Source organism: Delphinapterus leucas, chromosome 1 (assembly GCF_059928025.1).
Source record: "Delphinapterus leucas isolate spDelLeu-1000000601 "Yukka" chromosome 1, BTC_Dleu_Yukka2, whole genome shotgun sequence".
Taxonomy (NCBI): Eukaryota; Metazoa; Chordata; class Mammalia; order Artiodactyla; family Monodontidae; genus Delphinapterus; species Delphinapterus leucas.
This window is the reverse complement of record NC_143129.1, coordinates 63,726,396-63,743,351: the sequence shown is the minus strand read 5'-3', so window position 1 is coordinate 63,743,351 and position 16,956 is coordinate 63,726,396. Positions and strand designations below refer to the sequence as shown.

The window sequence follows — 16,956 nt, the reverse complement described above, 5'->3', positions numbered from 1 at the left end:
TTCTGATTTGTTCTAACTGGGGAAGCAGGGAAAGCTTTACAGAGGAAGGGCTATTAGAACTCAGCAAAGCTGTAAGAAGAAGTAGAATTTCCATGGCTAAAGGATGGTAAAAAGGACACTGAAGGCAGAGGACAGCCAGAGCAAAGACAAGGAAAAATGCATGAGTGGAGAATGCCTGGGAACAGTTAGGTGGATGGAAGGGTGGAGCAGATGTAGTGTAGACTGGAGGGGTGGGAGATGAAGCTGGGGAGGCAGTTCAGGACCTAAAAGGGAGAAGGGAACTCAAAGCCATGATAAGGAAACTGAACTTTAAAAAGAAAAGGAGAGTGAGTCACTGCAGTGTAGAATCAGAGCCAAGAAACCCCAGGAGTTTTTGGTGGAGAGAAAGGGAAAGGGCAGTGTCATGGGCCAAGTGCCTGCACCTGAGCATGTGGGGACTTAGGATGGGGAAAGCAGAAAGATGGGGAAGAAAGAGGAAGGTCTCTTCCGGATCTATGCTCAGACAGGGAAATTAAGAGGAGGGGACCAGAGACAGGCGCTAGACAATTGTGGTACTGTTTGATGAGCTCTAAAGAGTGTAGTGGGCACAGGAAACTATATTAAATATCTTGTGATAAACCATAATAGAAAAGAATTTGAAAAAGAATGTGTATATATGTATAACTGAATCACTTTGCTGTACAGCAGAAATTAACACAACATTGTAACTCAACTATACTTCAATAGAATAATTTTTTTTAAAAGGAGTTTAGTTCAAACCTGGAATCAAGAGACCTTAATGAAAAAAGTAACAGAGGTGGGTGGGTCCTAGAGGGTTTTTTGTTGTTGTTGTTTGTTGTTGTTTTAGAAATTTCATGTAATGTCTGAAACATTTATATTAACGTATTTCCATACAAATAAGCCAAATAAAGTTTAGTATTAGTTGTTCTGTTTGTTTGTTTGTTTTGTTTGTTTATACTGCAGGTTCTTATTAGTCATCAATTTTATACACATCAGTGTGTACGTGTCAATCCCAATCGCCCAATTCAGCACACCACCATCCCCACCCCACTGCGGTTTTCCCCCCTTGGTGTCCATACATTTGTTCTCTACATCTGTGTCTCAACTTCTACCCTGCAAACTGGTTCATCTGTACCATTTTTCTAGGTTCCACATACATGCATTAATATATAATATTTGTTTTTCTCTTTCTGACTTACTTCACTCTGTATGACAGTCTCTAGATCCATCCACCTCTCAACAAATGACTCAGTTTTCTTCCTTTTTATGTCTGAGTAATACTCCACTGTATATATGTACCACAACTTCCTTATCCATTCATCTGTCAATGGGCATTTAGGTTGCTTCCACGACCCAGCTATTGTAAATAGTGCTGTAATGAACATTGGGGTGCATGTGTCTTTTTGAATTATGGTTTTCTCTGGGTATATGCCCAGTAGTAGGATTGCTGGGTCATATGGTAATCCTATTTTTAGATTTTTAAGGAACCTCCGTACTGTTCTCCATAGTGGCTGTATCAATTTACATTCCCACCAACAGTGCAAGAGGGTTCCCTTTTCTCCACACCCTCTCCAGCATTTGTTGTTTGTAGATTTTCTGATGATGCCAGTTCTAACTGGTGTGAGGTGATACCTCATTGTAGTTTTGATTTGCATTTCTCTAATAATTAGTGATGTTGAGCAGCTTTTCATGTGCCTCTTGCCCATCTGTATGTCTTCTTTGGAGAAATGTCTATTTAGGTCTTCTGCCCAATTTTGGATTGGGATTTTTTTTTTTAATATTGAGCTGCATGAGCTGTTTATATATTTTGGAGATTAATCCTATGTCTGTTGATTCGTTTGCGAATATTTTCTCCCATTCTGAGGGTTGTCTTTTCGTCTTGTTTATGGTTTCCTTTGCTGTGCAAAAGCATTGAAGTTTCATTAGGTCCCATTTGTTTATTTTTGTTTTTATTTCCATTACTCTAAGAGGTGGATCAAAAAAGATCTTGCTATGATTTACGTCAAAGAGTGTTCTTCCTATGTTTTCCTCAAACAATTTTATAGTGTCTGGACTTACATTTAGGTCTCTAATCAGTTTTGAGTTTATTTTTGTGTATGGTGTTAGGGAGTGTTCTAATTTCATTCTTTTATATGTAGCTGTCCAGTTTTCCCAGCACCACTTATTGAAGAGACTGTCTTTTCTCCATTGTATATCTTTGCCTCCTTAGTCATAGATTAGTTGACCATAGGTGCGTGGGTATATCTCTGGGCTTTCTGTCCTGTTCCATTGATCTATATTTCTGTTTTTGTGCCAGTACCATATTATCTTGATTACTGTAGCTTTGCAGTATAGTTTGAAGTCAGGGAGCCTGATTCCTCCAGCTCTGTTTTTTCCCCTCAAGACTGCTTGTGCTATTTGGGGTCTTTTGTGTCTCCATACAAATTTTGAGAGGATTTGTTCTAGTTCTGTAAAAGTTGCCATTGGTAATTTGATAGGGATTTCATTGAATCTGTAGATTGCTTTGGGTAGTAGAGTCATTTTCATAATATTGATTCTTCCAATCCAAGAACATGGTATATCTCTCCATCTGTTGGTATCATGTTTAATTTCTTTCAGCAGTGTCTTATAGTTTTCTGCATACAGGTCTTTTGTCTCCCCAAGTAGGTTTATTCCTAAGTATTTTATTCTTTTTGTTGCAATGGTAAATGGGAGTGTTTCCATAATTTCCCTTTCAGATTTTTCATTAGTGTATAGGAATGCAAGAGACTTCTGTGCATTAATTTTGTATCCTGCAACTTTACCAAATTCATTGATTAGCTCTAGTAGTTTTCTGGTGGCATTTTTAGGATTCTCTATGTATAGTATCATGTCATCTGCAAACAGTGAGAGTTTTACTTTTTCTTTTCCAGTTTGTTTTCCTTTTATTTCTTTTTCTTCTCTGGTTGCCATGGCTAGGACTTCCAAAACTATGTTGAATAATGGTGGTGAGAGTGGACATCCTTGTCTCGTTCCTGACCTTAGAAGAAATGCTTTCATTTTTCACCACTGAGAATGATGTTTGCTGTGGGTTTGTCATATGTGGCCTTTATTATATTGAGGTAGGTTCCCTCTATGCCCACTTTCTGGAGAGTTTTTATCAGAAATGGGTGTTGAATTTTGTCAAAAGCTTTCTCTGCATCTATTGAGATGATCATATGGTTTTTATTCTTCTATTTGTTAATATGGTGTATCACATTGATTGATTTGCGTATATTGAAGAATCATTGTATTCCTGGGATAAATACCACTTGATCATGGTGTATGATCCTTTCCATGTGTTGTTGTATTCTGTTTGCTAGTATTTTGTTGAGGATTTTTTTTTTTTGCGGTACGGGGGCCTCTCACTGTTGAAGCCTCACCCATTGCGGAGCACAGGCTCTGGACGCGCAGGCTCAGTGGCCATGGCTCATGGGCGTAGCCACTCTGCGGCATGTGGGATCTTCCCGGACCGGGGCACGAACCTGTGTCCCCTGCATCGCCAGGCAGACTCTCAACCACTGCACCACCAGGGAAGCCCTTGTTGAGGATTTTTGCGTCTATATTCATTAGTGATATTGGTCTGTAATTTTCTTTTTTTGTAGTATCTTTGTCTGGTTTTGGTGTCAGGGTGATGGTGGCCTCAGAGAATGAGTTTGGGAGTGTTCCTTCCTCTACTGTATTTTGGAAGAGTTTGAGAAGGATGGGTGTTAGCTCTTCTCGAAATGTTTGATAGAATTTACCTGTGAAGCCATCTGGTCCTGGACTTCTGTCTGTTGGAAGATTTTTAATCACAGTTTCAATTTCATTACTTGTGATTGGTCTGTTCATATTTTCTGTTTCTTCCTGGTTCAGTCTTGGAAGGTTATACCTTTCTAAGAATTTGTCCATTTCTTCCAGATTGTCCATTTTATTGGCATAGAGTTGCTTGTAGTAGTCTCTTAGGATGCTTTGTATTTCTGTGGTGTCTGTTGTAACTTCTCCTTTTTCATTTCTAATTTTATTGATCTGAGTACTCTCCCTCTTTTTCTTGATGAGTCTGGTTAATGGTTTCTCAATTTTGTCTATCTTCTCAAAGAACCAGCTTTTAGTTTTATTGATCTTTGCTATTTTTTTCTTTATTTCTATTTCATGTATTTCTGCTCTGATGTTTATGATTTGATTCCTTCTGCTAACTTTAGGTTTTGTTTGTTCTTCTTTCTGTAGTTCCTTTAGGTGTAAGTTTAGATTGTTTACTTGAGATTTTTCTTGTTTCTTGAGGTAGGCTTGTATAGCTATAAACTTCCCTCTTAGAACTGCTTTTGCTGCATCCCATAGGTTTTGGATCGTCGTGTTTTCATTGTCATTTGTCTCTAGGTAGTTTTTGATTTCCTCTTTGATTTCTTCAGTGATCTCTTGGTTATTTAGTAATGTATTCTTTAGCCTCCATGTGCTTGTGTTTTTTACTTTTTTTCCCTGTAATTCATTTCTAATCTCATAGTGTTGTGGTCAGAAAAGATGCTTGATATGATTTCAGTTTTCTTAAATTTACTGAGGATTGATTTGTGACCTAAGACATGATCTATCCTGGAGAATGTCCCGTGCGCACTTGAGAAGAAAGTGTAATCTGCTGTTCTTGGATGGAATGTCCTATAAATACAAATGAATCTATCTGATCTATTTTGTCATTTAAATCTTGTGTTTCCTTATTAATTTTATGTCTGGATGATCTGTCCATTGGTGTAAGTGAGGTGTTAAAGTCCCCCCCTACTATTGTGTTAGTGTCGATTTCCTCTTTTATAGCTGTTAGCAGTTGCCTTATGTATTGAGGTGCTCCTATGTTGGGGGCATATATATTTATAATTGTTATATCTTCTTCTTGGATTGATCCCTTGATCATTCTGTAGTGTCATTCCTTGTCTCTTGTAACGTTCTTTATTTTAAAGTCTATGTTATCTGATATGAGTATAGCTACTCCAGCTTTCTTTTGATTTCCATTTGCATAGAATATCTTTTTCCATCCCTTCACTTAAAGTCTGTATGTGTCCCTAGGTCTGAAGTGGGTCTCTTGTAGACAGCATATATATGGATCTTGTTTTTGTATCCATTCAGCAAGCCTGTGTGTTTTCGTTGGAGCATTTAATCCATTCATGTTTAAGGTAATTATCCATATGTATGTTCCTATGACCATTTTCTTAATTGTTTTGGTTTGTTTTTGTAGATCCTTTTCTTCTCTTATATTTCCCACTTACAGAAGTTCCATTTGTTGTAAATTTGTTGTAAAGCCGGTTTGGTGGTGCTGAATTCTCTTAGCCTTTGCTTGTCTGTAAAGCTTTTGATTTCCCCATCGAATCTGAGTGAGATCCTTGCCGGGTAGAGTAATCTTGGTTGTAGGTTCTTCCTTTTCATCACTTTAAGTATATCATGCCACTCCCTTCTGGCTTGTAGAGTTTCTGCTGAGAAATCAGCTGTTAACCTTACGGGAGTTCCCTTATATGTTATTTGTCGTTTTTCCCTTGCTGCTTTCAATAATTTTTCTTGTCTTTAATTTTTGTCAATTTGATTACTATGTCTCTTGGTGTGTTTCTCCTTTGGTTTATCCTGTATGGGACTTGCTGCACTTTCTGGACTTGGGTGGCTATTTCCTTTCCCATGTTAGGGAAGTTTTTGACTATAATCTCTTCACATATTTTCTTGGGTCCTTCCTCTCTCTGTTCTCCTTCTGGGACCCCTATAATGTGAATGTTGTTGCGTTTAATGTTGTCCCAGAGGTCTCTTAGGCTGTCTTCATTTCTTTTCATCCTTTTTTCTTTGTTCTGTTTCACAGCAGTGAGTTCCACCATTCTGTCTTCCAGGTCACTTATCCATTCTTCTGCCTCAGTTAGTCTCTATTGATTCCTTCTAGTGTATTTTTCATTTCAGTTATTGTATTGTTCATCTCTTTTTGTTTGTTCTTTCATTCTTCTAGGTCTTTGTTAAACATTTCTTGCATCTTCTCTATCTTTGCCTCCATTCTTTCTCCAAGGTCCTGGATCATCTTCACTATCATTATTCTGAATTCTTTTTATGGAGAGTTGCCTATCTCCACTTCATTTAGTTGTTTTTCTGTGGTTTTATCTTGTTCCTTCCTCTGGTACATAGCCCTCTGCCTTTTCATCTTGTCTATCTTTCTGTGAATGTGGTTTTTGTTCCACAGGCTGCAGGACTGTAGTTCTTGCTTCTCCTCTCTGCCCTCTGGTGGATGAGGCTATCTAAGAGACTTGATGGGAGGGACTGGTGGTGGGTAGAGCTGGCTGTTGCTCTGGTGGGCAGAGCTCAGTAAAACTTTAATCCACTTGTCTGCTGATGGGTGGGGCTGGGTTTCCTCCCTGTTAGTTGTTTGGCCTGAGGCAACCCAACACTGGAACCTACCTGGGCTCTTTGGTGGGGCTAATGACAGACTCTGGGAGGGCTCACACCAAGGAGTCCTTCCGAGAACTTCTGCTGCCAATGTCCTTGTCCCCACAGTGAGCGACAGCCACCCCCCACCTCTGCAGGAGACCCCTCCAACATTAGCAGGTAGGTCTGGTTCAGTCTCCCCTGGGGTCAGTGCTCCTTCCCCTGGGCCCCGATGCGCACAGTACTTTGTGTTTGCCCTCCAAGAGTGGAGTCTCTGTTTCCCCCAGTCCTGTCAAAGTCCTGCAATCAATTCCCACTAGGCTTCAAAGTCTGATTCTCTAGGAATTCCTCCTCCTGTTGCCAGACCCCCAGGTTGGGAAGCCTGCCGTGGGGCTCAGAACCTTCACTCCAGTGGGTGGACTTCTGTGGTATAAGTGTTCTCCAGTGTGTGAGTCACCCACCCAGCCGTTATGGGATTTGATTTTACTGTGATTACGCCCCTCCTACCGTCTCCTTGTGGCTTTTCCTTGTCTTTGGATGGTGGGGTATGTTTTCAGCTGAGTTCCAGTGTCTCCCTGTCGATGATTGTCCAGCAGCTAGTTGTGATTCTGGTGTTCTCGCAAGAGGGAGTGAGAGCACATCCTTCTACTCCGCCATCTTGGTTCCTTACTTTTAAAATATATATTTTAAATTAAATGTCTGAAATAAATTTTAGTAACGTGTATTTCATATAGTTACATTTTGAGTAATGAATAGAGTGCAATGTTAATTCTGCCAGTAGGTGCCGCTAAGAACACCAGGAAAAGAATTGCTAACCATAGCAAATTAAAATGAAAAATGCGAAACCTGGTAACTTTAACTTGAATTTATCTCTCTTTCACAATTATAGGATGGTTCAGCAATTCGCTGTGGACTTTGAGAAGAGAATTGAAGGGTCAGGGGATCAAGTAGATACCCTGGAGCTCTCAGGGGGTGCTAAAATCAATCGTATTTTCCATGAACGTTTCCCTTTTGAGATAGTAAAGGTTTGTACCAAACGTTATTTTTCCTTTTGTTTCATTTCATTTCTGTATTCTGTTCTACATAACTTTTCATCAAATGTTATATGAGTGGTAAGTGGTTTTCTTTAAACAAAGGCTCCATACTCAGGTAATGAGATTTAGGAGAGAAGTTATTTTCTTACTGATGGTTCTGATTTTATTTAATGGGATCTAATGATATTTCAATAATTCAACAATGACTAATTGGTTTATTTGTTGTCTAGTTAATTTAAAAATATTTCTTGAGTACCGACTGTGTACCAGTGGTCTACATGCCAGGGATCAAGACAGAGATACTGTCTGGTGGGAAAAGACAGAAAATTAACAAATAAAAAAGGAAAAAAGTATCAAGTATTATTATGTAACATAATATGAGAGAAAGGGGAGTTGCATAAGCCACTTTTTTTTTGGTCAAGCTTAAGAGCTAACATTTATTTAAAATTTTTTTATGGAATATCAATTTATTGGATTATATAAGATGAAAAAATTAAAGACTAATAATCAGAAACTGTTCACATAAGAACATAATTAAAAAAGTAGAATATAAGTGTAAGCACATTGGAATTAACATTTTGTGAAAAATACAAATGATAAAACTTGGTAGATAACTCAGGCACTACCAGGAAACAATTATCCGTAGTTCCCCATTGGCTAAGCCAGTTTTGATGGAATATTCAGACAAGGTCTCTCTGACTATGGGGCCTTTAAAGCATGACCTGAATGGCATGAAGAGGCCACCTGTAAGAATCTGGAAGAAGAAGGTTGTTCAAGGCAGGAAGCCAAGGACAAAGCCCTAGAACAAGCACCTGTACAGCAGGTGAGGAACAGCTGAGGCTGGGGTAGAGCTGATGAATGGGTGGGGGGGAAGAAAATGAATTCAGAGGAAGGAAGTGCCCAGTTTACACAGGGCTTTCTGTGTTGCTGTGAAGTGTTTACATTTAACAATGGAAAGTTAGGGGAGAGTTTTAAGGATTTGGCTGGTGATTTTAAAAGAACACTGTGTGGGTTGGATTGTTAAGGGCAAGAGTGGACTGAGGGAGACAAGGTGAGTTAAACAGTAGGGCCAGAGCAGGGGTGGATCCATTTTCTGTGGGGCCTGCAGCCTATGCAATTTTGGGGAACCCCTTGAAGGAGAAGAATACAAAACTATAAACACAGACACGCATCTTGGAAGGAGCTTATGCAAGGGAGAAGTCCTGAAACTTAAACTTCTTTAGCTTTATAGTAAAAATGCCTCAGAAGAGAGGCTTGAGAGAAGTGGATGGATTTGTGATTTTGGAGGTAGAGTCAATGGGGGTTGGATTGATATGGGAGATGCAAAAAAGAGAAGATTCAAGATGACTCCCAAGGTTTTGGCTGGCACAATTGAGCAAGTGTTAGTGCCCATCAGATGAGGGGAACTGAGGAAAAGTTCAGTGTGGAAGTATGAATCAAGAGTTTTGTTTTGGTTATGTTCAGTTTGAAATGCCCAATAGGCAGCTAGGTAGTTTTAGGGACTATGTTACTTGCCTCACATACAGAGGCGGGTGCTTATTTCTTGATGTGGGAGGCAGATGGGTAAATAGACAGTTTCATTAAAATGTGCTAGGTAAAGTGACAAACTTCACCACAGGGTGCTATGGAAACAAGGCCCACAGACATGAATCCCAGCCCGACTGTGTAAAGGAGGCTGGCTTCTGAGCTGACTTAAGAAGGATGAGCAGGTAGTTAAGCAGGAAGAGGTGGGATTAGTCGAGGGAGAGGTTGTTCCAGACAGAAAGGGTGGAATGGTAAAGGCTGAGCTGTGGAACTAAAGCAGTTCATTGCTCTATGGCATAAAGTGTGAGGGGGGAAATGGACAGATAATGAGGCTGGAGAGGCCAAATCTCAAAAGTTAGGGGCTGAATCAATTGTTTTCTTGATGTCCCTTCCAGGTCTAAGCTCTATGACACTTTGATCCTACTTCCAAATAAATTTAAGATACCTAGAACTTATGGGAAATTTTTATACAGTATTCTATCCTGTGTTGGATTGGCAAAATATTATTAATTTCCTCTTTTAAAGAGGCTTTGAACTCAGGTGGTTAAAATGGCCAGAGAGAAAAGACAGCCATTGTTAATCTCAGCACAGCTGGACTGCTATTGTACATCAGGTGACACTCTTATTTATGCATTCATATATGAATACATTTACTATATTCAGCAAAAGAATGAAGAATTATATATTCAAATGAATAGCCAGATTTATGTCCAGAAGTCATCCTTTATGCACAGCACTCCTTATCTATAATAGAGTTAAAATCTGCTACACTAAAACTCCCAGAAATCCCTAATGTTCTGTGTGTGTTGCCTTGAACTTTATATAAACAGATGTTTTGACCATCTGGGTTTAGGTTAGGAAAGACATGAGTCTTTATTAATAATGGAGTCAAGTTATTCTCATTTTTTAATATTCAACGATATTATTATTCAAAGGAATTAAGTGTCATAACTGTGGCTCATTTTGCATCTGCAGATGGAGTTCAATGAGAAAGAACTGCGAAGAGAAATAAGCTATGCAATCAAAAACATACATGGTATCAGGCAAGTGCTTCACATTTTCCTTGTCTTCAGTTCAAGCTACTAAAAAAAGTTAATGTTCATGAATGGCTAGTGAAGTAGCCTTTTCATCATCTGAGCAGAGTAGAATATAGAGGTGGGAGTAAGAAATAGGAAATCCTCGTTTGGATTCAATGGTAATTTCTAGTATTGGCATACTGTCTGTTTACAATTAAAAAAACAAAAACCCTTTCTGCCCTCACAGCACTGTGCTCTGAACAATCAGGGATTTACTGATGAACAAGACCTTGTTCTTCAGGGCTCTGTATTTCAGGGACAGAGGCCAGACTTGCTCATAAGTGATCATTACTTACACAGAGACCAAATAGATTAATTCTGGCTGGATTTATGGGGCAAGATTGGGAAAGATTAATGAAGGTGATTGCTTTAGAGTCACACCTTGCCTGTTTTGAGAACAAGAATGATTTCAGCAAGCAAAGGTGTCTGTGTGGATACATGTGCTTGTGTGTGTGTGTGTCCGTTTGTGTATGTATGGGGTAGGTGGCAATGCAATGAGGTGTGAGAGGAGGGAGATTGTTGAGGCTGGAGGAGAAAAGAGGGGGCTTAAAGTGGAGGGAGTAATGTGAGCAAAGGCATGGAGGTGGCAAAAGGCAGCACGTATTCGTGGAGCAGGAAGCCATACATTTGGACTGGAGTTAGGAATGTAGACAGGAGAGCGGAGGGGGGACATGAGGCTGGGAGGAGAACTTGTACCTGAATTCACCCTTGTATGAAGTGGGATTATTTTCATTTACTTTCATTACAGAAATAAATGATAAAAAATAAATGAATTGATAAAAATAATTGATAAAAAAATAAATGGATTTAAAACACACATTTCTTGAGTTCATGTATAGAGGGCTAAATACAATGTAATGGAGCATATGTTAAATTGAGGCGTCCTGAATTCAAGGTAAGAAAACAGGTTACCTACTTCATGATCATCTTACATGAAGGAGGGATCCCCAGTCCATTGGCCAGTTGTATCTCAGCTTTTGCAATAGGGCCAACTTTAGACTATTTTGGGAACAGAGGCTGAGAGAGCAAAACTTGACCCTGAGTGTGCATGTGATGGGTGATTTTCCAAAGGAGTTATGACATTTGAAGTATCTATCCTTACAAAATTTAGAAAATCTCCTCTACAAGTCTCAAATAGTATGGGCAAATATGCATTCACAAAGTGAAAAGGAGACAACATCTATAACCACATCCAGTGTTTTTTTCTTAACCTTCAACAGGGTTTCTAGTTCCCTATTAATTCTATTCCCTGTCCGTCAAATCCAGAATACATTTCGTACAGAAACTATGTCTTGCTCTTTAGCTGGGCAGAGCTAGTATGTGAACATACCGATTTGATAAATGCAGTGGAACCAAATTACGTTTTGTGGGGGGGGGGGTGGGTCATAAAGTATTTTACTTAATCAAATACAGTAGTTTTACTTGGCTTTTAAAACTCCTTACCAGTTACATTTTCGTTGAATGTAACTGCAAAAGCTCAGTAATTCAGGATTGTAGATTTCTGATTTACATGCATACCAACAGAAGAGATTGGTTGTTACTATTATTCTGGAGTTCATTTGCCTATAAGATGATAAGAAGTGCACAATGTCCTGAGTATAAGACATATTAATGGTGTAATTATTTATGCCCTTAAATACACTTAATTTGAAGAGTTTTGTTCCCAACTGATTCTGTTAGATATTTGAATAATAGAAAGCATCTTTGCCCACTGGGGACCCACCTTATGGTCCTTCTTCATTCTGCTAACACTGAGTGCCAATGATGAGCAAGGGATCCCTCCTTGTGGGGAAAACAAAGATAAAGACAATAACGACTCTCCCTACCAGTGTAGTAACAGGACTAAAATATGTGCTCAGACTACTGTAGTGCAAAGTAGGACGCTGGGATTCAGAGAAGGAAGACCTAGTCAGCGGCAGGACTGGAGGAGGCGAGCTGTAGGATGTGGTTATTTTTGGTCTGGTCTTTGAAGCACAGGTGGGATTTGGACAGGCTGAAATTGTGGGAAAGGTGAAATGAACATCGTACATGAAGGAAAAGACATAAAATATTAGTATGAATATGTTTGTGGAAAGGCAAATGGTCTGGTTTGGCTGAAACATAGTGTGCATGAAAGGAAGGAGGAAAATAACCTCAAAGGAAGATTAGGGACAGACGGGGGAAAATTTTTAACGTCAGACTAAACAACGTGGATTTTATTCTGTATCCAAAGTGGAGAAATTACAATTACAATATAATATGATTACTACAGTACAATTAGAAATGGAGGTGGGCACAGGGTGCTAAGTAAATAAGAAGGGACACAGAATAAGGCTGCTAAAATGGAAGTGTTAAAGAAATCTCCCAGGGCTTCCCTGGTGGCGCAGTGGTTGAGAGTCTGCCTGCCGATGCAGGGGACACGGGTTCGTGCCCGGGTTCGGGAAGATCCCACATGCCATGGAGCGGCTGGGCCCGTGAGCCATGGCCGCTGAGCCTGCGCATCCGGAGCCTGTGCTCAGCAACGGGAGAGGCCACAACCGTGAGAGGCCCGTGTACCGCAAAAAAAAAAAAAAAAAAAAAAGAGAATTCTCCCAGAAGAGGTACCATAAGACTGAGTGTTTCAGGAAGAGAAGGTAACCAAATAAGGGGGAGGGAGGAGGGTCTAGGATGGGGAGGATCAACCACCAACATCTGGAGCCTGCACGTCTTTGGGCGTGGCATATGTCAGGGTTCAGGATCCCTCTTATTGTAGCTTTTCTCCATTGACCTTTTGTTTAAATATGAGTAATCATTTTTTACTTTTTTATGAAACACGCACACATGCATACACATACCTGCTTTCCTGAGCTTCTGTACAGCATGAGAAAAGCATTGTTATGACATCAGTTTGAATTAATTCCATCCAAATGAAAAGATACTTGCTACTTTGGTTATTGTTTGTCATTTTTGTAAATTCACAATTTAGGCATTCTGGGGTCTAAGCTAGTTCCACTTAACTGCCTTCCTTTTCCTTCAGCACCCCAGGACCTCAAACTGGGAACCACTGAGCTCACTATAATACAGCTCTCCTGGAAAGAATATGTTGTGTAGTCCAGGAATGCTACTATTTCAGTGTTCAGAAAGTGAAGATAATTTTCTACTCCATGAAGGAGAAGAGAGGATTGCTTTTGGAATACTTTAGAAATAGAAATGTAAATTTAGGACACCATTTCTGTTGTAGCATTCCTTTGTATTGCTGTGAACCAGTGAGTTGAGACAAATGACAGTTAAATATTGAGGGTCACATTATGAGCCTTGAAAACATTTTGGGAACTGTTTTTAGGTAATGTTAATCACCTATAGAATGTATTAAGGATATTATTACAAATGATACTGTGGATAGAATAAATCACTATGTAACTTTTAAACTAGGCTTTTTGCATGCTTTAAGTAGCATGTCAATTAAAACATTTTTAAAAAGAGTATTGAATATCATTCAATTTAAAATATCTAATGTGCTGCTTTCTTTCTTACGTTCAGGACAGGGTTGTTTACTCCAGACATGGCATTCGAAGCAATAGTCAAAAAACAAATTGTAAAGCTGAAAGGGCCTTCCTTGAAGAGTGTAGATCTGGTAATACAAGAATTAATCAACACTGTCAAGAAGTGTACCAAAAAAGTAAGTTTGAATTATGTAACTTTGCAACCAGTAACTACTTGGTTTACCCATCTTTCCTACCCTGCTACATACCTCTCTTTCCCTGACTCTCCACTTTGTCATAGAAGGTTGTGTGTTTGCTCAAGGGGAAGGATTGTGAAAAGTACTGAATGGGAATTGCTTTCATGATATATGGGCATATTGACTTCTATCACCCCATTCCAAATAGGGTTGTTGTCTTAATCAGGTAAACATCACTTTAAAACAATTAAGTGAATGCCCTAAACCAATTTTTCCTGTGATGCATGGATGGGAGTAATTGTTAGGGGGAAGGAATCAGTGATATTGTTTGTAACAAAAAGGTAATTCTTCTAAATTTTAAATGAATTCCACTTGAACCTGGATGTTCTGGGAAGGGGCACTGTGGTATAGTAGTTAAGAGCCCAGCCTCTGAGGTCCAGTTATCTAGATTCACATCCTGGCTCTGCTATTTACTTGCTGTCTGACCTTGAGCATCATACTTAATCTTTATATTTTTGTTAATTTCTGTGTAAAATGGAGATGATGATGATGATGATAATGATGATGATATCACCTCAGTGAGGATTAAACAAGATGATGCCTGAAACCCATGAGGCACTTAACACATTGATTAAACATAGTAAGTGCTCAGTAAATGGTGGTTAATCTATAAATGGCCATTTTTAGTAGCACCCAATATTCCCTACCTTGTAATATTTATTGTAATATTCATTGATGGAGAGTAGTGGGCAAGAGACTTCCCAATCTGGGGGCTCTTCACTGAGAAACATGGAGGAATTGTGCTGGATTCCATCCATTCCATAGGGACATGAAAAGGGTACCCTGTATTGGAAAATATAAGAAGGGAATTACTGATGGTGTTAGGATAGGGTAGGCCTAGCCCTATGGCAGTTACTATTGTTACTTTGATTATTTCTTGAAAGTATAGATACTTCTGATTTTGTTAGTTTTGTTACCCTTCTCTTTCTGTATGGTTACTATGAGTAACATTCCTGAAAAACCAGTGAGAAGAAAGAGAGAATGAGTATGAGTGTTGGTTCCCAGTTACCTTACAGAAAAACTCAGATGAAGGAAAGATGTAAGTAGTGAAAGAGGAAAGGAATCTAAATTTAGGAATTCAGGATTGTCAATGCTAAAAGAAAAGGAGTTAGGTGGAACTAGCTTGGGGCCCAGAAGTGGCTCTGGAGCTTCAGATCCCTTCTCTAGACTTCTTACTATTCTTCTACCTTGTTCCTTAAAGTTCTATTTTCTCTTCTCTAAAATAGGAAAACACCATAGGCATTAAGGGACTGAGGAAAGGGAAAAGAATGCACATGGGGAAGAAAAAAATGTCTTTATGACAGCTCTTCGTTTGGAAACTTGAAGCCATTTAATAATACTTCACATCCCTCCTGTCCTTGCCTATACCTCAAAATACAGTTAGTCTTGTCACCTGTATATTGGCCTCCTCTTAACTGACTTGCTGAACTAACTGAAACTGCATTCTCTATTTAATCACATGGATTGCCGCCCTTAGCACATAGATGTCTTCTTCAGCCAAAAGCTTCTCTTTAGGTTGCCCATGCATTCCTGCTTCCACCAGTTAAGTGGTCTTCTTTCCAATAGCCAGTTGTGCTGTGTTTGTCCTCAAACCTGTTTAGCCAGTTTTCCTTCTTATTTTAATTATGTAGGTTAAGTGAAGAGTAAATAAATTGATCAAATGCAGGAAAGACTTTGAATTTTGTTTCCATAAAAATCCAACTTTGGAATGACTTAATAAAGGTTAGCTACAAAAGCTTTGCAATTGATTACGTGTAGGTAGGACAAGGCTAAAAGTATATGGGGGGGCGGTGATAAAAATCTAGATGGACTCTGCATTCAGATGATTTCCCGAGTGTCTTTATGATTCCCCTCCACTTTAAAGAAAGCAAAACTGGAAATCACAGATGAAGGATGTGGTTTATGTAAGACAGAAGACGCATAACTCCAATCAGCAGATCCATATGCAGAGAACAGGCCTTGGCCTCACATCAAAAGATTGGCACATGTGTGTACATTTATGTTTTAAGTTATATAAAGTGTTTATGGTATGTATGAATCTTTTTTTTTTTTTTTTTTTTATCACTTCCCATTGTATCCAGCTTACTGGAAAACCAACAGTTGGTGCCGATGGCATGGGACGAGACAGCTTCTTCCTGGACACTTTTTGGCTTTTATTCTTTGCTTTTCGCCCTTTGAACCTCCTTTTCCATTAAGCTCTCTAGACCAGTGGTGGTTGTATATTTGTACTGTCTTCTCAAAACATTTTATATGTTGCCTTAAATAAAACCTAGCTTTCTCCCTGAGATTATTGTTTACCCTTCAGCTCCCTTCACTGAAGGATATTTATTGGCCCAAACTCAAAGAATCTTAGGGCCTGGATCAGGCATGACATTTGTGTACTTCTCCATTTGTGGCTTCCAAACATTATTCCTTCACCTTCCTATAAAAAGTCTTCCATTAAGGCCCGGGTGTTACCAGCTCTGCCACCCTTCTCTCTTCTATTCACTGTCACCATCAGGTCCTGGTCACTGCCTTGTATTCATCAAGATATTTAGAACTTGGCTTACATTTTTCCTCTCCATCCTAAATTCACCTTCAACTTGGATGACTTCAGTAGAGGTCATGGCCAACACCCAGCAGCTGCTGCTCTTGGAGATCTTGGACTGCAGTGGTTCTCCATTCATTCCACACTAGCATCACACTCCTTGTGACCTCTTCCAGTCCCTGTCATGGTGGACAAATGTTCTACCAAAAGATTCTTCAGAAGTTTAAAACTCTAAATCTAGGGTTTTCAGAGCACTGATTACCCCCTTCTACCCTCTTTTAGCTTTTAAGTCAGTTGGAAAATTAGTAGGAAAGCTTAAAGGAGAATTGAAATTTAGTATCTGCTTTGCTGCTGATAAATCTAGATTGGAAAACATGGCTGGGATTTCCTGCTGAAGTGGGAATCTCCCATTACTTCCTCTTCCAGCCATTAACTTCAGAGTCCACAGTGGCGGAGAGAGTGAGATGTGCACCCAGAAGGAGCACAGCGTTTTTTGGCTAACCTCACACCTACGGGCCTCTACAGTGAGCAGTGATGGAGTGCACCTGCTCCATGAAGCAGAGAGCTGTGAGCCAACACAGGTCAGGGGCTCACAGGTCTCCTTTTGTCTTCTCTCTTTTTTTTTTCTTTCCTGCGAGGTGGCGAAAATGACAAGGGCTTCTCCCGTAGTACTTTCTCAAGAGAGAAGAAGTGTTGGTGGAAGTTCCTACTTTATGAGTGAGGTGTGAAAGGTGCTGGGGAGGA

The 16,956-nt window shown here is 39.5% G+C and overlaps 1 protein-coding gene across 1 annotated transcript in view; it reads left to right on the top strand.

Annotated features, from left to right (window-relative positions):
* DNM3 (dynamin 3) overlaps positions 1-16,956 on the top strand; it is a 545,828-nt gene that overhangs the window by 211,237 nt on the left and 317,635 nt on the right. Inside the window, exons 8-10 of the mRNA XM_089911124.1 lie at positions 7,244-7,379; positions 9,888-9,955; positions 13,487-13,625. Coding sequence (XP_089767250.1) covers positions 7,244-7,379; positions 9,888-9,955; positions 13,487-13,625 — 343 coding nt within the window. The remainder of the gene's footprint in view (positions 1-7,243; positions 7,380-9,887; positions 9,956-13,486; positions 13,626-16,956) is intronic.